The sequence below is a fragment of the Pezoporus occidentalis genome, unplaced genomic scaffold (assembly GCF_034315485.1).
Source record: "Pezoporus occidentalis ecotype Australia unplaced genomic scaffold, CSIRO_AGI_Poc_V1 ctg6, whole genome shotgun sequence".
NCBI lineage: Eukaryota > Metazoa > Chordata > Aves > Psittaciformes > Psittacidae > Pezoporus > Pezoporus occidentalis.
Window position 1 is genome coordinate 2,875,099 of NW_026915943.1, and position 25,810 is coordinate 2,900,908.

Here is a 25,810-nt window from a genome sequence, read left to right on the forward strand (position 1 = left end):
CCATTAATAGATCTAATTATTACATGCAAAGAGAAAAAAAGATGTATTATATCTTCCCTGCTAAAAGTTCAGGAAGACCTTGAAGCCATGTTACAAATAGGCTGCCTAAACCATCGCTTCCCTACAGAGATGTGAGCACATGTTGAACAACAGCAGTAAAGCCCTGAGGTACTGTGGATCAGCAGAATGGAATGAGAGCACAACATGATTTTTCATTTCCAGAATCTAAGTATCTCCAAAGCTTGTAAGAACCAAACAATGACTGTTAACTCCCATTTTATTCATGGAAGTCAGGCACCAGCATTGGGGTCACTTGGCCAAGGTCACAAACTGTCACCAGTCACCAGTTTTCTGCCTCCTACTTCCAGCCATGACTTCCTACAAATCACCGGCCTTGCGGTCGAGGAGTCTGAGCTAATGCCATTCATGCATTTAAAACACTATACTAGCTATTCCATCTCTTTTGGTTTTTATTTTTTGGCCACAATATGCATGGCAGGAATTAAACAAAACTTTAACCCTCAAAATTGCTGCCAGCAAAAATTAATTTTTATGTGGGATGTCTATACCGGGGCTTGTAGTCCTCAAAGGCTTAACCCAATTGACTCTTAAGGAACTGTGACAGTCTTTCATATAAAGCCCTCCAAGATCAAAGGCTTCTTCTGTACTATAACTGTCTATCACACCAGCTTTACTACCAAGCATGGGCACTAAGGGCTTGGTCCTGCTGTTAGACACATGGTTAAGGATTGCCCTCTCTTGAACAAAACAACCCTACTGCTTTGCACCCAGGTACACATGGGAAGTAACTTCAAAGGATGTACCGTGGTTCATAGACACACAGCAAGAAGCTGCACTATCCCCTCATGTCATGTTCCAAATATCATTTTTCAGAAGACTTGTGCTGTATCCACAGAAGGCACTTTTTCCTCTGAGTTCAAGCCTCAAACATTTTAACTCGATCCTTTCCTTTCTACTTGGAGCCTCAAAGTTTCCACCCACAACACCTAAAGCTATCACCACTTTAGTTGAAGAACTTGTTGGGGTCACAGGATGGTTTGAAAGCTGTGGTTGAGATTAATGGCGTGTTACAATAAACACAGTGAATAATGCAAAGTGCAGAAACGATAGAGGAGGAAGTGGGGGGAAACATCTTCTGAGGCTATGCAGTTATGGGATGTTTAGTTTGAAAGAACACGCAGGTCAGAGCGAGACTTCTGGCATCTTTTCCCTTACAAATTAATCACTGCTTCAGAGTGACCAGCAAATTTCAGCTTATAAATAAAGTTCAAAGCCCCCAGGTCCTCATTTTGAAATGGAGACATATGGCTTGAAAACAGCTAATGGAACAAGCCTTCCCAAAAGTTTGAGCTCATTCCCAGCTGAGAGATCCATTTCACAGGAATAACACAACACAGCCTCGAGTACACGAGCATCAGACTTCCTTCCTGTATTTTAAAATACTTTGCACTTCCACACCAGCTTTTATCTGGTGCATGGAAAAAGTTCTAATGAACTTTAGCCATGAGTACTCCAAGTGTATAAGACATACAAGCGTGCAGAAACTGAGAGCACACACATGCTCAAGAGATGATCCACACCCAGAAATAACAAGTTCAGTGCTGCCCCAGAAATCTCAAGAGACTTAAAAGACAGTATTGGCTTACTCTATGATGTCTACAAGTGATGGAGCCATGGGTCCCTTTGACTACTCGTTCACTGTAGTGTAAACCATGGCTAGCTCCAGTAATATTGTACAGATGAGGGAATAGCTTGGAAAGATGCTGAAGCCATTTACGTATCTTCCATTTACAATGGAGAAAGCTGAGGTTAAGTTTTTCAGCTGAGAAGCCTGTGGCAGAAATTAGAAGGCTGGATTTCTACTACTTGCTCCCGTCTCTGGACAACTCTGCCTTCAATGTTTTGCTCTTCTAAAGCTGCCCAGAAGCATTTTTTCCACACTGAATCTGCTCCTTTTGGTTTTTTTTTTCATGTTAGTCACAAATCTCTCAGTATAAGCTGAGGTAGACCAAAACACTGGCAGTCCTGTAGTGAAAAAAGCATCTAATGGGCCATAAATTAATGTTTCATTTCCTTTAATAGTGTAATGATTAATTCCTCCTTCAGAGCAGGATTTTGTTGCACTACAAAGAGAGAAAGAGGGGGTTTTAACATCGAAAAGGATCAAAGGCAGAATGGTGCTATTTTTTGTGTGTGCTCTTATACCATCACTCTTCAAAGAGATTCTTCTCCCCAATTTTGTAAAGAAAAAGGTAAAAGAAAAAACACCACAATCCATCTCAGATGAGACCTTGCACAGCTTGTCAAGTTGCAACCCACAGTGAATTTTTACTGCAGATATAAACCTCTGAAAGTAGGGGTTTCTAATGGAAATGCTGACATAACCTTAACTATACCAATGCTGCTGTAATGCTCAGGTTACCAGGAATATTTCTGCTGCCAATTCAGTTTAACAAGTCTGAATGCATATAATTTGTTCCAGTTGTCTTTCCTCAGAGTGGGGCTCCTTCGTGCACACTTTCCAATGTGGCTTGCATTAAAAGAAAGGGGAAAAAAAAACCCCAACCCTACTCCCATGTAAATTCATATACACACTGATAGGGTTTTATCACAGCTAAAAAGCTATAAATCTGCTTTAACTGATTCAGCGTGTTCCCTCCTGGCCTGGAAAGGTGACTTGTTTCACTGGTGCCCTTCACTGAATGTGACAATTGTTACCTTGCTTTGCTCTCTTTGGGATATTTAGTCTCTGCAAAAAGAAGCTCGACTTTCTGCATATCCACATTATCCACTCCTGACCAAACACCCTCCCTATGTGAGCCAGAAGGATTTCAGCTGGGTCAGGATTTGCCCTCTTTAGGAATCTAATCCAAATGCCTCCCACCCATATCAGCCATAAGAACCTAATCCAAATTATATGCTTCTCACCTTGGCTCATCCTGAAGGCAAAAACCTAGCAGGTTAAACAAATACTCTCAAGGTGCAAAGTGAATTCATGGGGCAAGAGCTGAAGTGACAGCAAGGTAAGTGGGCACTTGTAGAGCTCCATGTCTTTCAGGAGGTCTGCAGCTTGCACACTAAAATCTTTCCTCCTGGTAGGAAGAATGAAATGGAAGGAAGAAAAACTCAACAGGATGGCTCCATCACTCAGTGCATAGGAGCAGGAATAACTCATGATCTGATCCTGCCTCGCATCTGCCAGTTTACTCAATCTTCAGGGTCTAAGAGGCAGTGGCTGATGCTTGGGAATTCAAAACCTGAACCTTGTTGCTGTCTTTACAGCACAGACTAATTTGGAAGAATGATTTGAGGATGCATTGTCCAATGTCAGTGAATTTTGGAATTGTTTCAGGGAGTTCAAGTAGATGGTAACTGTGAAAATGAAGCCAAAGTGACCAGACTGAGGCTCCCAAGTGGTCAGCCACAGCTCTTTGTACAATGAGTTGCAAAAGAAGGAATCTCCTCAGGATGATTCAGACCCAGATAGCCTGAAATGCCTCAAACTAAATTGAAAGCTTATGATTAATAAGTCTTTTGTTTAGTTTCCTGACTAAAATTAAAAGGGAGGAATTTAGGTCACAGTTTCTCAGGCTGAACTCTGAATATGTTCCCAAATAAGAGGATAAATTCAGTGAAAACTTATGTAAAACTGGCTTTCAATGTACCATTTTTCCAAGCACCTCTCCTATAAAAATGTTCTTTTATTTAAAAGTGTTTTTAAAACTATTGTTAAATTAAACATTTTTTAAACCTTTCTTCTCTTTAGGATGGTTTTGCCTCAACTTCTGAAATGTTGGGGCAGTTTTTATAGAGAACAGATTAACCCAAAGAATATGCTTGGAAAATGATTGGCTCTATCTTCCTATTCCTCAGTTTCCCTTCTGTAATTATGAATTACTATTATAAGTAACACTGAGTGCTAATGGACTCTGCTAATCTCTGATAATGGATGCAGAGATTAATTGTTATTCTTACTTAACACACTTGAGTAGTAAAGAAAGAAGCAACAGAAAGCAGTATGCAAGGACAAAACACAGCAAGAGAATAGACACTCCATCCACAAGCCTTTTTGGAAAGGAAAAAAGAAAAAGCCTTACATAAAAGAAAATCTAATTTAGTTGGGATTTATTATTAATTATTAGATGAACAAAATATCAATTATTAAGATTACATTATCAAAGGTTCTTTTGCTCTCCCCAGTCAGATCCCTGAAAATTCTCTACTTCTAAGAAGCCTTCTATGATACCATTCTTTCTTTGAAATGCTTTAACATTCAGAGCCTTTTGAGCTCCCTGCTGCAGCTTGATTTCTGTGGAACTGTCTCTGCCATCCCAGTGTTGTAAACACCTAACCCTCTGCTTGAGCAGGACTCCTGCAGGACAACCCACATGTCTGAAATTGTACCTGAAGATCAGAGGAGTGACTTCTGAAGCCAAGCAGTCTAAATTCAGCCTTTCAGCTGGTCACACTAGGCTGCAGAATGAGTCTGAAAACAGCATTCCCTGTGTGGCAGCACACCGAGTACTGAGTACATACATAGACAAATTAAAAACTGAGCAGAATATGTCCTGTATTTCTGGAAGATGACTTCTTTTTAAATCCTGAAGAAACTCAGGGATAGCAGCCGTGGTGGCAGGGGAGCTGCTCAGTTACTCGCTGTAAGGTGGCAGAAATGCACAATTTGTATCAAATTAAACTATTTGATAAAAAACAGATAAGGCTATAGCAGTTTCTTCATATCTTCATAAATCTGAGCCAAATCATTCAATAAAAAGGTGGAAAGTTCTTTCTGAGGGATAGGAAAGGGAGGTGAATTGCAAATGGCGATTGTCTTTAACAGCTCAACATTGATCATTAAAGACAAAAAATAATAGACAGAGAATAGGGCACATCCTTTAGGTCACAAATCAAGAAGTCTAAACTGGTCCTATTACTTAGAAATAAGAAGGAAGATCTTAGAGGAACTTTCTGCTTTAAATTGCCCAGCACTCTAAACAAAGAAAAAGTGGCAAAGGCAGTACAGGAATCTGCATCAGCTCCTGACCATGGATTTTGCTGGCCAAATGGCTCACTCGTGCAGATCCCACTAAGTAGAAGCAGCACATACTGTGTTTTTTCAGCTCCTGGGTTCAGACTGATCCTGATTTGGCCTATTTTCCACTGAAATCAAGGCTCTTACGGAAGTCACACTAGTCTCCTAGGTTTTAACCCTGGAATATTGATGTACTCAACACAGTTTTCCCTCCTCCCATCCACTGAGAAAGCAATCTGTTCCTGAGGTGAGGGCTGCATTGTCCACGCTTCACACAACACTGCACACTCCTCTTGGAATTCAAAGTCTAATCACACTGTGAAGCCTGCCTACCTCTCATCTCTCCCTCACTCTTTCCAGCAGCAGTGTCACTGTGGGTGACTGGCAGCATGACCCTCCACTGCTGCTTCTATTTGTGAATAAATTCCTTCAGTGGTAGAAAAGAAACAGGACCGGTTAATCAGTGGGGAGTTGTTGGAATAGGGATGTATTTGAGGGAAAAGCCAAAGAAATTGAGATATTGAGAAGTGGGTAATAAGGCTCCAAACTGTACTCATTCCTTTCTACAGACTTTAGTAGATATTACCTCCAGTGCCACCTAAGTACTTTCTAGGTCAGTTTTAGTTTAGTTTTAGAAGTGATTCTGGATTTTGTGATTCCCATCTCAGAGGTTATTTCAAATGTCTACATCCAGCCTTCCTGTCTGCCTGATACGAGTGACTTAGAGAAACACACCAGACCCCACAAAATGACAAAAGCACACTTCACACTGAGTGTCTGCTCACTGATGAAAGAGCTGGAAGAAGTCAGGCACTTCAGCTTTTACTACAAGGCAACACAGTGAGTGTTCTCAAAGGAATTTAGATGTCAGCTTTCACCAGATTTCATATATTTTTCAAAATCTGTTCTTTGTCACTCTGCACATCAGCTCCCCATGGGGATAACAGCCGTTTCCCTACCTCACAGCTGTGCTAAGCAGAGATGTACCTGCTGACATCCCCGGTGCCACAGCTGGGGATGCTGAGGGAAGTGGACAGTGATGGGCAGATTGACATGCTCTCCCTAAATATCATTCCCTAGAGATATGCTCAATTTCTTTTTAACTTCTTTTTCATGTTATTTACTGGTTTAACTGGAACAGAGTTGCTGCCACCAAGCCAATCTTCAACCTCTACAACACTCCTTTTGGCTGGCACTCGACCTTTCCCAACCTTCAGCATCCTCCCTACAACCCCACTGGGTCGTGCTTCTCCTCCCAGGGCACTCTCGAAGACTACATAGAACAATGTTCTTATCCAGCACAGCATCCAGTAGTTTCTTAAAACAGATTAAAGATTGGATGCCTATAGACACTTCTGGCTTCTCATCAGTAACACACATATATACCTACATACCACTATATCCATATACTGACTGATGAGAAACCTGAGTAACTAATTTGTGTTTCTGAAAGTCCACCAAGGCAGCCCACTTTTCACATAGTGCTAAATCCTCAAATCAGGAGATTAAAAAATTTCTGAACGGAAACATCCTGAAAAGTTTGAGAGTTGGGGTTGTTTAGCATGGAGTAAGGAAAGCTCTGTATGACCTTTGAATACTTAAAGGGGGCTTATAGGGAAGATGGAGAGAGACTTTTGACAAGGGTCTGCAAAGACAGGACAAGGGGAATGGCTTTAACCTGCCAGAGGGAAGATTGAGATGAGCTCTTAGGCAGAAGCTCTTCCCTTGTGAGAGTGCTGAGGCGCTGGCACAGGGTGCCCAGAGAAGCTGTGGCTGCCCCATCCCTGGCAGTGTTCAAGGCCAGGTTCGACACAGGGGCTTGGAGCAAGCTGCTCTAGTGGAAGGTGTCCCTGCCCATGGCATGGGTTTGAAGCTGGATGAACTTTAAGGTCCCTTCAACCAAAACTAATCTGGGATTCTATGAAACTGAGAGATTCACATCCTAGTTACTTTGGGAAATTTTAGGTAACATAAATACTATTCCAGAGTTGACATATATAAAACCAAAAGTGAAAAGGTCCAAGTCTAAAAATTCCTTTTTTCCTTAAAATTAAGTACCTGCTGATAATACAGGTACAATAAAAGTTAGGGATTTCTTAATGCTCTAAATTACTTTTACTAAGTAAATGCCAAACAATAGCTTGTAACACATCCAAAACTAAAAGCCTTAAGAGACTCCTGCATATTTAAATACTTATTAGTTTATTCCAGTTTTCATTTGAAAGTTTAGTTGGACATTTTTCCTGGAAGTGTAGAAATAATATTATGAGTATTATTACCTTTCTGGAATGAAAGGAACTTAGATAAAGAATAGCCTACTGTATCTTCAAAAAGTAGCATGTTTCTTAAGTTCCAAGTGCGTTATATTTGCTATTTACATGGGGATTTGCAACAGCAGCACTGCTCCCTGGGTGTTACTTACTTTGGATGGACTTCTCTAAGGCTGAGTTTACACAGCTGTGGAAGGAAAACCTAGCCACAATCAATTAAAAAGTGCAACACAAATCCTTTGGACAGCATTCTCAGGCTGTCCTGCTGTTGAGACAGCTACTATTCTCCCAGAATGAGTGCTCTAACTGTATTAAACTTAGTCCTAACCAAAATAAGCTTTTACTAATTTTCACCATTTAAGGAACATAAAGACCTGCCTTTGTCATTTAAAGTTTAAGCTGACTAAGCCCCATAGAAACAGAACCTTAAGGAACTAAAGCAATTAAATCCATTTACAGAGGTCAGAAGAGCCTCTGGGTTTTAGACATGATGGGCTTGTATGGTCTGTGCTTCTTATTCGTGTGAACTCTCAGATTATGGGTTGGTAGGTGGCATTAATAAGTCACCTTTGTTTTCCTCCTGATAGCGGAGTGAGCCTGAGCTGATCCTAACAGTCACCAGTGTGCTGGCATTACCTGCACTCCTGATTACTGAACAACTACAATAAGCACACAAATGAGACCCCAGACGCCCTGTCTTTGTGTGGAACATATTTATTACCAACCTGCTGGATCCTACACACAAAGAAGGCCTCGGGGAATGTAGTATGTCTACAAACGAATGCAAAAAGCACCGAGGAAAAAAAGAGACAAATAACCAGGCAGCTGAAAAGCCTAAAGTCTAACAAACTCACCAGTACATCAATAATACAATAATGTCATAAGCCCACGGTGGACTCTGAACAATGTTTTTTCTGTTGTTCAGCTAATTAGTAAAAGAAGAGATTAAGGTCTTTAATGCTTTCTCTTTCTTCCCTCTTTTACCTGGAGGGTGTGCATGTATCTGTACATACATATTCCCGAAATGAGCAAAGTACATATGTTATGATGTTGAAAACGCAAGGTGGAGTGTGAGTTTGGCTTTATTTCCAGCAAGAGGGTCCTCTACATGATTTCAATGAACTGTGACTGCAAGGACTCAGATGTGCGTGTGTATATATGTGTGTGTGTGTGTGTGTGTATGTGTGTGTTACAGGGTCGGAGGGGAAGGGGAAGGCTGCACAGAGGATATGAATTTTAAGCAGTTTCCTGAATGAATACAACACTGTATTTCTCCCTACTCTCCTTAGGATGACAATTCAGAGAGATAACCTTCTCCTTTGAAAAAACCCTGAAGGAAAAGTTTGTTTTTACCATAACAAATGCAACAGAAGAAAAGAAGAGGGAAGCTAGGAAAAGAGGGAGGGAGGGGAAGTTAGGGGAAACAAATTAAATGTCAAACTTTCTCTCCTTACTTGGAGATAACAGCATAAAAGGAAACCTTCTCAGAAGCTTAACATACATGCAGTTAAGCCATTGCCAGCTGCAGTAAACCTCTCTCTCACCTTTCTTTCTCTCTTTCAAGATATCTTTGAATGCCTTCTCCTTCATCATAAATCAGACATGTGAGCAATTATCACTCCAGGCGAATGGCAGTGGCCTCAGTGGCCACTGCTATTCCACAGCTGTAGTCTGCACTTCCTCAGGTTACACTACCCTTGATGAAATTTCACATTTCTTTGCCAGCGAGTGCTAACCTCTCCATTTAGGACTCATTGTCTTTGCAGCAGAGACCTGTGAATCTCATTCCTCCTCTTGAAACTTGTTTTAGCAGCACTGTCCATTCATGGGGAGAGCTGAGCACCTTCAGGTCCCAATTAGGAGTCTTAGAGCATCCCGGAGCTCTGAGGGAGCATAACAGGGTTGTGCTGCCGCCTCACAGATACTTACCCTGAAGGCATCTCTCAGAGCCTCTGAGGGAGATAGGGACGCAAACACCCTCCTGAGCACATAGTACTGATGCCACTGTCATAACTCTCAAAGAAACTGAGTTTTCACCATTCCCTTCTCCATCCACACACCCTCTGCTGACAGGTTTCTGACAGCAATAGGAGTCTCCTGGCTGCTTTCAGGTGCTCAAGGCCTGCAGTGTTTTAGGCCCAACTGGCTGCCCTCCCCTCAACCATCACCACCCTCCTAGAGAAAGGGGATTTGGGGTCAGTTTTCCAGCCAGGAGTTAAAATTAAAGCTAAACAAAGCTCAAATCCCACCCCTGAAAAGGGAGAACACTCCAATCTCCGGCTCACATGAAGTTCCTGATCTCTACCCAGGTACCACAGTGGCTTATCCCTCACTAGCACCCAGCACAAACCTTTATGAGGTGAATCGCCCACCACCACCTTATCCCTCTCCACACACTCAAGCCCCAAACCGGACCCCAAAGGGCACATCCGCACCCCCGAAAGGCAGTCAAGACAAGCAAGAAAAGTAGATATAGAATCACTCACCATTGGCGGCGACACAGAGGTTTCCAGAGCCACTTTTAACTAGGAATGAATTAGGGACAAACTCTTCCTCAGACTCAGAGTCCGCGGCCGGCTGGGCCGCGCCGTTGCCCAGCAACCGCCCCGGGCCCTCATTGGCCGGCGGCGTCGGGGGAGGGGAAGGGGACTGCTCGGGGGGGGTGGAAGAGGCGGACGAACACCGCAGGGGAGGACCTGCGGGCCACAAGCAAACACACAGACACGGGCACACAGAGAGAAGAGGGAGGGGGACAAAACAACAATAAAACAACAGAATGAATAAAAATAAACGAAAAAGAACGACAAAACACAGAGAGACAAAGTTGAGCCAGGGCACGGGGGGAAGGCTGCACCACATCACCACCCGCACCACCACCACCACCACCCCCCCCCAGCGCCTGCCCCAATGGGGCAGCCCTGCCTGAGGGGCGGCAGACTGCACATAGCTGCTCGCGGGAGCTGAGGGGGCTGGTGGTGTGAGCGTCCCTTAAAACTCATATCCAGCGGGGTTTGTTACGTGATTTTAGCGTTTTAGGGAGCCCCTGGTGCGAGATAAGCTTCTTGTCACAGGGTGGGCACGCAAAAGGGGCACACAAAGTGGGCGTTTAATCAACGAGGCAATGCGTCGATGCCGGGCTGCTTTTTACCAGAGTAAAAGTTCTGCCCGACGTATTGTGAGGTAAATTATTTCAGATTTCGTGTTAAAAGGGTAAAGCCCTTTTGGGGATTGGATTTAACCATCCCCTTATCGAGTTGACTTGATGCTTCCCTCACACAGGAGGGAGCCAGGCATCGCTATGTGGTGGCGAAGCGTGTCAGCGCGCCGACACACCGATACAGGGCAGCAGCAAAGCTCGGTGCGGAGTCATTTCGTCGATTAAATAGTGAGAAATGCAGCAAACTGGGTTCTTTCTTGGGTGATATTTTACATAAAGCTGCGCCTGATCGAGGAAAAGCTTCTACTGACTGCGAGTTGGATCAGTTAAGTAGATCCAGTTGAAAAACCAGAATGTAAATAATTAATAGTTATCAGGGTGTTATTCCCCTCAGGTTTTTGCACAAAACTGGGAAATTGAAACCCCAAAACTGGTGAAAACAGACGTGGAGGTCAGGTATGTGCAGTGCCTCAATAAAAACAGGGGGAATGTGAACACAGACATAGTAGGTTAAATACAGGACAATGCATTTAAACATAAGCTTTTCCCCTTGTTACATTTGATCTGGAAGTCAGAATGATTAATCTCCCGTATTTTCCCAAATGCTGAAATGTTATCATGCAAAACTGATCAAAATAAAAGACTTAAACAGCACAAGAAAAGCAGCAAACTTTAAAAAAAAAAAAAAAAATTGTTTCTGAAAAAAAAAACTAACACGTTTTGAACATAACACAGCACACAACATAACTGTACAGTATTTCTTACCAAACATAACATGAACACTTTAGAGAAGGACACAAACCCAAAACAATACAGTGGGTTTAACATTTAAATCCCCCAGAGCTGGTTCTGCTGAGTTTCTTTTCACCTTGGTCATTGTTTTTTTCTCATGGTAAGCACTTGGATGTCATTCCCTGCATGTGCAGGTTTTATAAATTGCCGATTATAATCAGAGCAGGAATTGTGGCATTGGAGATAGAGATAATAAAGGGTTGTACCTGTGCTCAGAGACACTGACTGTGGTCACCCAAAGGAGGACACAGCCTCGGTAGAGAGCCTTGGCTTTCCTGCATGAACTGCTGTGTGTTTTGTTACCATTAGCAGTGGAGTTGTCTGGGTCTATTCTTTCTGACAACCCTCCAAACAAGAGAAGTTTCTCCTTCAGGAATGCGGCTTTTAAGGCATCTGCAGCCCCCTTCACACTCTCTGACCCTTTTTACGGTGCCAAGGTTATAACCTTCCCATTGTATTTAACTACCGGTAGGAGCTGGAGAGAAGACAGCAAAAAAAGAGCACGTGCAAGGGGATGAGCGCTGCTTTCCCTGTCACAGCCCCTGACATGAAAATGGAGATTCAGCCCTAACCCCAGTGTGCTCTTGAAGGAGCAAAGTCTCTGCATCTTGCTCTTTGTTGCAATGGAGATTTGATGAGCCCTGATGTAATGAAGTTTAGATCATGACTTTGATTTGCTATGCTTTTGTCACAAAACAAGGTAGGATGCATTTCTAATACTGTGTAGTCAGAGCTTGAATTCTAGCATAATGATGAATGAAATGGAAAGGAAGTGTTAAACTTGTATCTTCCTATAGATACATAGAGTTTTCAAGATCCCTTCCAACCGTAACCCTAGAATCTATGCTCAGGTGTACTTTGGAAGTGGAGACACAGTTTTACAGCCATTGAGAGAGACAAACTTGATTTTAAAGTATAATTTCAAGCCTTTGACTCATTTACCCAAAGACCAGTAAAAATGCATGAAAAGGAGGTTAATGATGTGACTACTCCTGACAAAAAAAGGTGTCTGGTGAATTACAGTGGACCCCCAATGCTCTCCCTGTGTTTTGGTCAGGCAGCATGCTTGGCATATCTATACATAAAGCCTGAACATAAAGATCAGAAGCAGAATGAGCTGAATTTGGAATAATAATAATAAAAAAAGAAGTGAAATGTCAGTGCTTTTCTCAGCCATTTCCACATGGGTGCAGGTTGAGTTTTTTTTATACGAGCTTCCTCATCAGAAGTATTGCAGTTTTGGCAAGGATAAAAGAAACCTCTTTAATGAAAACTTCGATTTTAATCAGCTGCACCATTGCAGAGTGCACATGAGAGCTTCCCCTGGGAATTTATGGTTGTTACATGCACTTGCAGCAGCATGTGAGCTGACCTTTACAAGGGAAGGGTCCCTAGGAATTGTGTGTACTAACCACGTTCCCAGGGGCTGTGCTGCTGTGAAAAGCCCTGGCATGTACCGCAGTGCTCCCTGGAAAATTCCCTTTTGGGCATACAATTGGGGTGGATGCAACAGGAAGTTTTGCAGAGGGTATATGCTGCTCAGCTGTGCTGGCAGCATATGGTTAAAATGCATGGGGAGAAAAGTGAGTGCAGAGGAGGCCACGCAGATGCTGCGAGGGCTGGAGCAGCTCTACTCTGGAGCCAGGCTGAGAGAGCTGGGCTGCTTCAGCCTGGAGAAGAGAAAGCTCCTTAAGGGGAGACCTTAGAGCAGCTCCAGTGCCTAAAGGGGCTACAAGGAACCTGGAGAGGGGCTTTGGACAAGGGCCTGTAGGGACAGGCCAAGGGGAATGGCTTTAACCTGCCCGAGGGGAGACTGAGATGAGCTCTTAGGCAGAAGCTCTTCCCTGTGAGGGTGCTGAGGCGCTGGCACAGGGTGCCCAGAGAAGCTGTGGCTGCCCCATCCGTGACAGTGTTCAAGGCCAGGTTGGACACAGGGGCTTGGAGCAAGCTGCTCTAGTGGGAAGGGGTCCCTGCCCATGGCAGGAACGGTCTTTAAGGTCCCCTCCAATCCAGAGCATTCTAGGATTCCTTTCTAACATGCAAGCAACTCTGTAAGATGGAGGTGTCTTATGTTGTGGATCCTTTCAGACACTTGCCTCTTTTTCTCTGCTTGGACAGAAACCCAGGAGTTAAATCTGACCTTTTCACAAAAAAATTGAGAGAGAGACTGAAGATACAAGTTTGTATCCTTCTCAGACCAGTATCTCATTGTATTTGCTGCAGCAATAAATTCACTTGGAGTAATATCTCCAAGTGAAACGAGCACGATTCGGCCCGTAAACTTTCATTCCAGCTGCCAGAGCAAAATCTCTAATTGATTAGTACAAACTGAATTCACAGCACTAGTGGGTTGCTATGGAACCTGAGCAAGTAGGCCAAGTCACTTTGTGGTATGTGCTATTTCTCCTTCAAAAATACAAACCAGAAGGACCAGATAACGCATTCATTATGCACACTCTTACACTTTGGAAGCTAACTCAAAGAAAAACAAAAAGGATTCCAAGCATGGGCCCCTTGGCATCAATTTGTAACAATCTTATATATCCGCTTGCAGTGAGCAGTCAAAATTGCGTTCTTTGGACTTGAGGCAGGAATAATATAAGTTGAATGTCTCTGTATGAGTGATACGTTACTTGCACATATTCAGAAGGAAAGATAACATAAACTTGTATTTTATCTCTGCATCAGTATTTCAGATGAAGATCTAAAAAAATCAGGGGGAGATAAGTTAGAGTTTTTGTTAGATTTATGAAAATACTTGGGAAACACAAACTTGGGAAATAGCTTAACACAAAGAATCTGTTTCCCAGCTTAACAGAGGAACTCTGCAGAATGCAGGGAATGGCTTTAAATTTACAGAAGAGACAACCAGTGCAGACTCTAAATAGTTAGGGGAAAGTAAGACAAACAATAAACATGCCTTCACTTTCTGCTGCACATTTGGCTGTCATATTTCAGAACACTGTGTGTTTCTAGAATTACTCTGTCTCTTGCAGGATTTGGCCTTCAGAGATCAAGAGCTGATTTAAACCGGGTGTATTCATCTTGGTGTGAATAGAAGGGCTGCCAGGAATTCAGAACACTCAAGGATATACTTTTAAATGAAGGACAGTAAATTGTTTCATACATGATATTCAGTGGATTACACTCATATGTTTACAATTTGTCCCAGAAGGGGTGAAAAAGAGCAGATACACAAATGCAGATTTTTCACAGGACTCATAGCACAAGACAACAGGATTTAATAGTGTTCAATACAGAATCATCATAAAAGCACAGAATGGTTTGGGTTGGAGGAGACCTTAAAGCTAACCAGTTCCAACCCCCTGCTGTGGGCAGGGACACCTTCCACTAGAGCAGCTTGCTCCAAGCCCCTGTGTCCAACCTGGCCTTGAACACTGCCAGGAATGGGGCAACCACAGCTGGCACCCTCTGCCAGTGCCTCAGCACCCTCACAGGGAAGAACTTCCTAAAATCTAATACAAATCTCCCCTCAGTTTAAAGCCATTCCTCCTCGGCCTGTCCCTACAGGCCTTTGTCCAAAGCCCCTGTCAGCATTATACCCAGAATGGTATTATCTGCAATCAATAAATCATTAATATCAGCATTTCCCATAGTACCTCCTTTTGTTGAGCTTCAACCAAGAATCTTTAAGAGCTTGACAAGCATTGAATAGGTAAGATTTGAAATCCTGTTGTCAGATCTATTGGGATCTGCTATCAGATGGGCTGATCAAATTCAGTTGTCTGGGGTGCAGACTTACACTTCTGACAGATAAGGAAACTGAGTCACAGAGAAATAAGTTGAACGCAAATTCTCTTGTTTCCTGCACACTCTATCTCTGGCCACTGAAATAAGGCTGTTTGTCACACTCAGCTTTATTTTAAAATAGCAGAATTCTCAGCATGAAGGAAGGACAGGGGGAGGCAGAAGTGCTGCGATCGTGACTACCTCAGTACAGCAACTGCAGCAGCTCTCGTGTAAGACCAAGTTAAGTCATACAACAGAAAATGCTTGGCCTTTGTACAACCTTAAAATCCAACAGCTGCTGGCACTGGTACTGGTGCACCAGTAATGGTAGGCACCAGCTCAAACCAAACACATTCCATACAGCTCTGGCCTTTAAAATGTTAGGCTCTGGAGTGCACTGTGGTTCAGAGGAAGGCTGTGGAAGTGATAGCAGCATGTGTTCTGCAGTGTGTTGGCTGGGTGTATTATCCTGCCGAAGGAAAGTGAGTGTAAACAGATGCACTTCTCTTTCTGTGTTTTCCCCTCACTTTGCACAGTGGTTTTGAGTGATTTTTGACATCAAAAGTAATTTTATCGGTCTGTATTAAAACTGGAGCTAGTTTTGTGCTGGAGAAAGCCCCTGCTTACACAACAGGAACACTTACCTCTGTCTGATCACAGAAATTAATAAATACATCTAAAGCTGAGGCAATTTTATCCTACAGTATGTCTAATGGATTAAACCCCAAAAGCATGAAGCAGTACTGAAGAGCTGAGATATTCCTGAGTCAAAGAGCTATATTTGAGAAGTGACAAGCAGGGAGGGCACCGAGACACTCCGGGCAGCGCCTCTGTGATGGACTATTGATGCAGATGACCAGGTGAGAAGGGCAGTGCCCTGCCTGCATGGCAGTGTGCAGTTCCCCATGGCATATAAAAGGCAGTGATTTGCTCCACTATTATTTCAGGGCATCTGAGATCCTCGTGGGTTGAGGAGGGGAGTGAGAATGTCTGGTATTGTGCTTTGCAAGGTGAAGGGGAACATATTATTTGGACAAATCCAGACTATTGCAGAATCAGTTGGGATGGAAGGGACCTTAAAGCTCATCCAGTTCCAACCCCTGCCATGGGCAGGGACACCTTCCACTAGAGCAGCTTGCTCCAAGCCCCTGTGTCCAACCTGGCCTTGAACACTGTCAGGGATGGGGCAGCCACAGATTCTCTGGGCACCCTGTACCACTGCCTCAGCACCCTCGCAGGGAAGAGCTTCTGCCTAAGAGCTCAGCTCAATCTCCCCTCTGGCAGGTTAAAGCCATTCCCCTTGGCCTGTCCCTACAGGCCCTTGTCCAAAGCCCCTCTCCAGGTTCCTTGTAGCCCCTTTAGGCACTGGAGCTGCTCTAAGGTCTCCCCTTCAGGAGCCTTCTCTTCTCCAGGCTGAAGCAGCCCAACTCTCTCAGCCTGGCTCCAGAGTAGAGCTGCTTCAGCCCTCGCAGCATCTCTGTGGCCTCTTTTGGACTTGCTCCAACAGCTCCACGTCCCTCTTGTGCTGTTGCCCCAGAGCTGGATCAGGACTGCAGGGAGGGTGTCCCCAGAGCACAGCAGAGGGGAGGAATCCCCTTCCTCTACCCTGCTGCTCACGCTCTGGGGATGCAGCACAGCACACAGGGGGGTTCTGGGCTCAAGTGCACACTGGAGCCAGATTATGGGGAGGTTCTCATTGAAGACTAATTGTGCTTGGAATTTCCCAACCTAGGTGTAGTAGCTTGCACTTGGCCTTTTTGAACTTCATGAACTTCATTATCACACGGTAAAAGCCTGGTTTATCATCCAGGAGCTTCACTCCATCAGAGATGGAGAAAGGGGAATTTTCCTCAGGGATAAACAGTATTCATGCCTTTCCCGTGGATAGCATAAAACACCTCTGGAAAAAGAGCAACGTCCTCGGGCTGTCTGGCAAAACAAGTTGGTGAATCATGGGAATAAGGAATTGCGCAGATTTATTGCTGTTCTTTAACAATAGGTGGTCACAACTTTCCTAGTTCAACAGGGAATATATATCTTGTGTTTCAAATTGATTAAAAAAGCAGTCTTGGAAAACTACTTTTAGTTATTTATATTTCCTGACTTTCCACCTGCACTTATGTTGATTTTATTTAATTTCATTTTGTGTATTTGATTTATAGCTATGGAGCCAGAGGGGAAAATAAATGAAATAAAGGGGGCAAATGAATATCATCTTAACAAGAAAAACCTGGGCTGCTGCCATGTCACCAAAATGAAGAAATTAATAGTTGGGTCTCAAATATGAGAAATAATCACATGCCCTGGATGAAGAGTGGCATACTGGGGGGAAAAGGGCCATGAAAGGTTAAGAAGGAATGAATAAATTCACTTGAACTGGAGTATGAAGAACATATGTTAGGTGGACTTCACCTGCCTTGTGGGTGGTTTGTGTTAATTCCCCTAACTGTGGTTTTTCCCTCCTCTGTGCTGTGAAGATGGGCAATGATTGCCTCTATCTGTTTGCCAGGATGTGGAAGTCACGAAGTGACTGTTGGCAGGAACTCGGACACATGCCTGTTCATAAGGGAGAGACCATGGGCAGACCTTCTGTTAGTGGAAAACATCTAGAATGGCATTGGTTTTGTGAGGGAAGGTGTGATGCTGGGATATATAAAAGCACCACAACTGTATGCCTGTATGATTGTATTTGGACTTGATGATCTTAAAGATCTTTTTCAACCTAGTTGATTCTATGATTCTATGCCTATTTTCTGCCTCTGTCCCAGCACAGATAATGGACCATTTGGGCCCTACACTGTTATTCCCCAAACGAAGTAGAAGTTAGGAAGGGACAAAAATAACCCAGACCACAGCTCTCCTTTCCCCCACCTCCCAAGGTTACTAACCTGACCCAAAACAGCAGAAAACAATTATCCATTGAGCAAGATGGAGAGGAGCAGAGAGGAAATTGTTCCCTTCTGAAAGGCAGCTCCTCAGGGGCTTGGGGTGCTCTCAGGCAGCACAGCCACACTTGGAATATTTTTTTGCCAACACAAGAAAATAATACAGCAGATTTCAGAAAATTACATGGGCAATTGCCTGAGCCAGATACTCGCTTTGCTCATTTGTAGGCACAACAGTAGAAACAGATTGTGGAAGTTAGTTACACCAGTGTCTGCAACATCAGTCTCCAGCGCTGAGATCGTGCTGTTATTCAAAAGCACAAACAGGTAATGTAATTTCCAACTACAGGCGAGATTGCTTCTATCTCTTTCAAAATCAAAGGAGGAAGGATCAAGCAAGAAAGACTCTTCTGAGAGAGACAGTATAAACAATCCTAATCACCTCAGAATATTTATATAGTTCCTTGTGAAATATTTATGCAAATAATTCACCATCATCTCAAGTTTTGAAGGGAAATACAAGCCCCTAATTATGGATCAGCATTACAACAGCCTTTTGCAGCTTTACTCAACCCCAACTTGTAAAAGAATAATGTAATCAGTAGGCAGGCTGATGAGCTGCCCGTGAAGTGGCCTCTCTCAATCTGACATTAATGCTCTATCTGATCCGAGACACCTAATAGAAAGTATGAAGTTCTCTGCAGAAGATTACATGCAAATCTCCTAAAAGGTCCATTTTCCTGTATTTGAACACCAAACCATAGGCTTTGCAGAAATTGCTTTCTCTAAGCTTAACGCTAACATGAAGGTTTACACTAGCCTTGCAAAACTTTGCCTGACAGGCTTGGTGAAGGCAAAGCACCTTTTCATATTCCTGTTAGCCCAGCAGGAAAGAGTTGTTAAACATGGGCCACTGCAAGACTTTTTCACCTGCCCCAGCAAATAAAATTTACAGCTAAATCTTTGCAGGGTGGTTGCCACTAATTCGCTAAAATTCACTGCTGAAATGATGCCAGAGGAGGCAAAACTATGGAATGCTGGAAAACTACATGACATTAGAGCTCACCTACCAGGAGCAAAGCTAATTTGTCCTATAGCCACAGCACCAGCAAAATCCGTAAGAGCAGCAAGTGATCAGTGATACTCTTTGTGACCTTCCTGGCCGGTGGGGATGGGTTTTACATTTATCATAGGTAAAACAATACGTGGTGAGGCACACCGTGCTGTTAAGAAGCAAAATGTGTTATTTCCCCCTGTTAACTCAACAGTCACAAACGAGCATCTCTTGAAAGGAATGAAAATTGTGGTTGTTAAATCCAGGACTTGTTTGGAGAAATGAGAGTTTAATGTGACATTGTGCAGCATAGTTACTATATGGTCTTCCTGCAATTGAGAAGTAGAGCTTTACCTTCCAGAAGCCACTTACTCTGATTTCTGTTAGAATGTCTTATTTCTACTTTTTATAAGAACAGGTCATGGTAGGACAAGGGGGAATGGCTTTAACCTGCCAAGAGGGAGTTTGAGATGAGCTCTTAGGCAGAAGCTCTTCCCTGTGAGGCTGCTGAGGCGCTGCACAGGGTGCCCAGAGAAGCTTTGGCTGTCCCATCCCTGGCAGTGTTCAAGGGCAGGTTGGACACAGGGGCTTGGAGCAAGCTGCTCTAGTGGAAGGTGTCCCTGCCCACGGCAGGGAGTTGGAACTGGATGAGCTTTAAGGTCCCTTCCAACCAAAACCAATCTGGGATTCCATGATTCATTGATTATACAGAGAGCCTTGAGCGTTCCTAACTGAGGTGGGTAAGTGCAAGTTACATGAAGCTGGGCTTAATGCCTCAAACCTGCCCGGAGATAAAGCAACCTCACAGTGACATTTTTGGCAGTGATATTTTGGGTTTGTTTTGTAACAGCTAAGGCCTCATTATACGTGCAGAATTAACACTTTCCTAGCAAGCTCATAGACAAAGGTACTGTGTAGTAGCAGCGGAAGCAGAGACTAAACACATAGGAAGCTGGAGATAAAAGTTGCAGACAAGGAGAACTCTGAAGCAATGATATTTTATGTTTCTCTTGGGAAGAAATGTAGTCTGCGTAAGTAAGTGCAGCCCAAGGAAAACACAGGACTGCAGACCCCTGGAGCCTGACAGAGTGGTATCAAAGCTATACTGCAGTTAGAATCCAGCCCCATCTATCCATAAGCTCCCTGGAGAGGAAATTTGGGGTGAGAGGAATGTTGCTTGAGTAAAGAGATTGTATCTGTTCCTGTTTTTGTTCCTAAAATTACTGTTGGCTTTAGATTTCTGCGCTGCATAAAGGTAATGAACTTACTTGTTTAGCCTACACTTACTGGGACAATTTCCTCCTGATCCCATAATTTATCCCCATTAGGGTTGGATGCTTGCATCCCTAAAATTGTATGGAAGTCATTTTCCAGTGACTGTTATTTCTTACATTCTAGCCAATCTTCCTTAATTTTGGGAAGACCTTTTTTACCCAGTGCATGATTTCAAACAAAGCCAACAGTCTCCCTTCAACATCTAAGAGTCATGGTTCAGAAGATCGTTTTCTTTCTTCAACTGAGAAAAGAGATCAAGGCAACCTAGTGCTAAAAGTCTTCTTAGATGGACTTCTAAAGGGATCTGATTAAGGAGAAAGGTTATTTTCCATAGCAGTTCTTCTTGTGAGCCAGCCCTGGGGGTCTGGACTTGAAAACAGTAGGAAGTGTGAAGCTCCTACAGAAAAGGAGGCAGGAGGGCTGCACCAGGATGGTAGAATTCTTTCTGCACCCAGGCTGATGGTAGGTGTCATTCCTTTCCCTTTGAGTCTGAGAGAAATCTTCTATGTAACCTGGGAAAGAACTCTTCAAGCCTTTCTAGTCTGATGCTTGTGCATCGTATTCTCTTTTGGCATCCACCTCGTGCAGGATGCATCTGAATCTTGTACATACCCTGTTCATTAAAAAATCAGGCTTATTCTGTATCCTCCAGTTATTTTGATGTTTTTTGTCTACTTATTCTGCAGGCATTTTGAGACGTGGGCTGCTTCTCCTTACGTGCATGTGGAGCTAGCAAAGCAGCAGGACCTTGATCCTGTGTTTGGCCATTAGGTGTTCCTGCAATGCAAGCTGTCAGAGTAGGGAAGCTGTGCTTGAGAAGCTATTGTTATTTTAGAGAAGACCTGTTCACAATGTTCTATAGACTGAGGGAGACTGATAGCGTCCCCTTGCTGAGATCTGAGTCCAGGACAAGGTCTACATTTCCAGGGAGGTCCAAGTGAAGACCTCATGCTTACTGAAAAAGCTATGTAGATGTGTAGCCCTCATTGTTCTAATACAAATTTTCCCCTTTTAAACCTGAACTTCAGCTTTGTTCCTGGAAAACCTCCTGAATTCTTGCTGAGGCAAAGAGCCAAAATACAGGTATGTTTCTGCAGATAATGCTCTTCTCTCCAGTCAAAGACTGCCAGTCAGTGGTACTGACCAGGAAGGTAATGCAGTGATATCATAGTATTATGCCACAAACAAATTTGTTTTGGACCAAAAGCTGGGATTTGCTTTACATTTGTTTCAAGCTTAGAACAACATTATCAAAGAAAGAGCAAGAGTGACCAACAAGAGAAAAGGAAATCGGTAGAGACAAAGGTTCAGGTTATTGAATGGCATTTCCAGTCCCCAAAGGGGAGCAATTTTTTGCCTCCAAAATAATAGAATTATATAATCATAGAATGGTTTGGGTTGAAAGGGACTTTAAAGCTCATCCAGTTCCAACCCCCTGCCACAGAACATGTCTTTCAGAAGACAACAAGCCAAGTTGGAAGTGCAATAGCAAGACTTCAGGAAGTTTCAGAGCCATCACTGATGTTACTGTTTTGTTCTCAACAGCTTTGATTAACAGCTTTAAAGCTGCAATTTAAATACCTTAATCATTGCTTTACTGACTTCTGCCCTTGAAGAGAAAAATCTTTACCTTGATTTTTGTTCACTTCCCCACTCAGTGAAAAATGTGAGATTGTTCACATCACTATGCAAAGAAAGGTCCCAAATAAGAGAGATTCTCTGGCTAGAGGGGAGATAATGATAATTCAAAACACAAAAAAGGCTCATGAGGATTATTTGTAAGAAAATAAATATTTCAGTAGTTTGGAGAATGATTCACAGCTGTGTGGGCTATAAAGAGTAGAGCTAAATACAGAGTAAAGTATACCCATGGCCTCATTCACTTAGCAGTGTCTCCGTCTCCCATTGCTCCAGCTTCTTGTTTTTCTGAGGGATAAAGGAATTGGTTATCTTCAAGAAAAAGCTGTTTCAGAAAGATGAGGGCAGTATTAGAAAATAATTCAGTGCTGAATTACGGCACCTGAACCCATGTGAAAACATGCTACAGGCTTTGCCAGAACAGAACAAACTACTAGTCCACCTGATTTACCATCATTTCCCTGTTACTGGCTAATCCCAGCCATGCAGGGCTCCTATAAAGCAGTTCATTACACCCTATGGGATAGGAGGAAACCTTTTTATAATACTAATCATAATATGATAGTAATCAAAGTGAAGCAAGAAAGCAAGATGCCTAATAGTCCTTATTCTTTCCTGACTGCTGAAACCGTGTGTGCTATGCTTATTCCAGCTCATAAGATGTTATTATTCTCTAAGGTGTTTGTCCCCAGACTAACATGCAACAGGTAGTTTCACATACTAACCATGAAATACTCCCCACTTTCCTTTTTTTTACATGTAATGGCTTTGATTGTGATAAAATGCTAATGGGAGCAAAGAATCCTTATGGTTTGAGTATAACTCAAACCAAATAGCCCTTGTTGGTTATTTTGTCCATCTCTGAGGTAGTTGTTCACTATAGCTTTGAATTCCCTTGTATAACAAGTCTAATTCTGAATTCCCAATCAATTAGGCTGGGCAGTTAGTCCCCAGGGTTTCAGGGGGCTAATAAAACCCACTCTCATACGTGCTTATGTTATAGTGCACTGAACACTTTTCAGCATGCTGGTGAACAAAGTAACCCAGTGGTCTCTTATCTCTAATTTTGATGATTACCTGCCTGCCCTCTTTGACAGCCGTGACCTTCTGTACACTGCTCAACAGTTTATACAGCTATTTGCTTCTTACACTTCTTCCTGAAGAAAGATCCTGCTCTGCAAGCCCCATGCAGACCCAGCTGCCTTTCATCCAGTCCACGTGTGTCAGCCAAATGACTGGAGTGAAGCTCACGCTCAACAGCCCTTGAGGCACTTCTGCAGACGTTAACAGTGGTTCCACCACGCTTTAATGGGTAGCTCTGGCTTCAGTTTTGCCTTCATTTTTACCTTTTGGCTACCTCTACACACATTCTTATGAGCTGTGTTTTCCCCATACTCTTTTAAATTTTGATTGCAAAGAGGCTTTTTTTCTCTCCTGGACCATTTTTTGAACGATGCTTTTCATTTTAATGGAGAAACAAACCCCAAAACAATAAAACCCACAAGAGAAAAACTTGAAAAGTTTAGAAGTGGAAAAAAGCTTTTGAAAATGTATGACCTTTTGGTTCTATATATGATCAGCTGCCTTTTGTTCATGAAGTGTTAACAAGAGGGACAGCAAAATGAATGTAAAGGATGGTCAGCAAATTTGATCACTTCTAGGGCCTACCCTGTCATGTAGGTTTCTGGGCTCATCAAGTGTCTTGCTACTTAACCTGCTGTTTTCCTGTTTGGTTTTTTTTACGTTAAAAAGAGCATTATCAGAGAGAGAAACCTGTGTTGGATAGCAAGAAACAGTTTTTGGAGTGTACACTGGCATGAAGAGCCCGCTTAAATCCTCAAAAGGGCTAAAAGTAGCTAATCTCACCCAAACTGAATGGAGTCTAGAATCAAGATTTCCCACTTCTTGGAGGAAAGGCTCCAATTCCTAAATTATTTCAGAAGGGATGAGTGTTGTCATCACACATCCAGGCTCAGAAGATGGCTAGAAAGACTCAAAGGCTTCCTATTAGTTTCACTGGAAGACTAAAGATACTCATTTAGGAAAACACGCTGGAGACACCCAGGCCTCCTGTGCTGTCAAGGTGGGAAGGGATTCCATATGGTGGGTTGCATTCCTCTGCTTATATTCAGGGCCATCTGTCTCCTTCCACTTCCACTTTCACACACAATGTATTAAAAGCAAGATGTAGATGCCTTTTCCATATAGACTGGATTTCTCCCAGTCTGCTGGGGGACCAAATTGTAGCAGGTTTCTTAGACTCTTAAGATATGTGATATGCATAAGATATGTGTATGCATAAAAGTCACAATTTGCAGACCTCTATCCTTAAAACCAAGAACATAAATTCATCTTTCCTTCATAGAATCATACAATCACAGAATGGTTTGGGTTAAAAAGGACATTAAAGCTCATCTAGTTTGACCCCCCTTGCCACGGGCAGAGACACCTTCCTCTAGATCAGGTTGCTCCAAGCCTGGCCTTGGACACTGCCAGGGATGGTGCATTTCTTTAGTTAAACTGAAGTGCTGAAGTCATTGAGCATTGATGCCCTGACAGCAAGCAGGTCAGGATGTTTTGGTTATGTTGGATCCTGATTCTTTTCATAGGTGCAGAGAACCCAGAGCTCTTGGTGAAGACGATAAATGGATTTTGGTGTGTCAGTTTGTATAATCCAACGAAGTTATGCTCACAAGTGAAGGCTTGAAATCGCTAATAGACATTATCATAAATATGGGTTATTTCCAGATATGTCTTAAACCTGCATCACAGATTTTGCACAGAAAGAATGAGTTGTATTTTTAGTGTTACTGGCTGAAATAAGCTGCTGTCTATTGCTGTGCCTTTGGGCATAAACTAACCCACCATACGCCAATGGGAAAACAACACACATTTGGAGATGCTTTAAGGAAAACAAAAGCTTGTTGTTCCCTGTCATAGACTCAGTGTATACAGAAGCTACAGTAAAACTCATTTACATTTGGGATTCTAGCAATGGGCAGGTAAAGGCGCTCTTGACAATCTGTTTTGCATCTGAGGGTTCCTGAAGGGGTTCCTTATCTAAGGCTCTTTCAGAGGCAGTTCTCGTTGGATCTGTCTGCTGTTCCACAATGGGGTTTCTTTTTAACTTTCCTTTTTCATTTTCTTTCATGCTGAAGCTGATGCAAAGATAAATGTGAGAAGGCATGACATTTCCTTTTTGTTATATGCTTGTGATTTTTATTATGCGTGTCCCCAAAGGTAGCTAAAACCAGCACCTGGCTCTATTTCAGTATTCTGGCCTTCCAGTCAATGAAAGCTCTGGAATCTGGGAGCAAAAGAATTACTTCATAGCCAAAGTGGCCATTCTGGTGTGAACATTAAAAGTCCTGACAGACACACACAAAAGGGTTCTGGTCACTGTTATTCCATGCCATTTATCCTGCAACAGCCACATGCAGCCATACAGGCTCTGTTATAAACTCTAAGCAATTTCTCTCAACTTGCACTTAGCTGTGAAGTCTGCTGCTTCTATTTCAGATTCAAAGAAAGCTTGTCTACGTTTTCTGAGTGCATCACTTCCAATAAAAGATACTACCAGTGCCTGTAAGTGTTTTCTTGACTGACTCCTCAGATTATCACACCTACAAAAATATGCCACAAGGCTGATATTTCGAGGTCTCAAATGGCATACAGATGCTTGCTGGCTCATTTTGAGAAGTAGTTTTCTACTACAATATAGGTTTTATAACTGTATTGGTAACAGTTATAATCATTTAAAGCTCTTCAGGTAGTAAACCACCACATTTGTCTTCATCCCCCCAGTTTTGGTGGAGAACACTCACATCCAGTAATAAAAGGATGTGAAAACCTGATGTGAATGTCATGAAATAACCCTATTATTTAAAATATAAGGGAAATCTACCACAGGTCTCAGCACAGATAAAAAGAGACAGT

General features: G+C 42.9%; 1 protein-coding gene across 11 annotated transcripts in view; it reads right to left on the bottom strand.

Annotated features, from left to right (window-relative positions):
* Positions 1-25,810, bottom strand: part of TENM4 (teneurin transmembrane protein 4) — a 1,625,418-nt gene that overhangs the window by 259,811 nt on the left and 1,339,797 nt on the right. For 10 of the 11 annotated variants that reach the window (XM_062639041.1, XM_062639042.1, XM_062639047.1 and 7 more), the window contains one exon: positions 9,810-10,019. The exons of the other annotated variant lie outside the window; for it this stretch is intronic. In XM_062639041.1, coding sequence (XP_062495025.1) covers positions 9,810-10,019 — 210 coding nt within the window. The remainder of the gene's footprint in view (positions 1-9,809; positions 10,020-25,810) is intronic. 11 annotated transcript variants of the gene reach the window in all.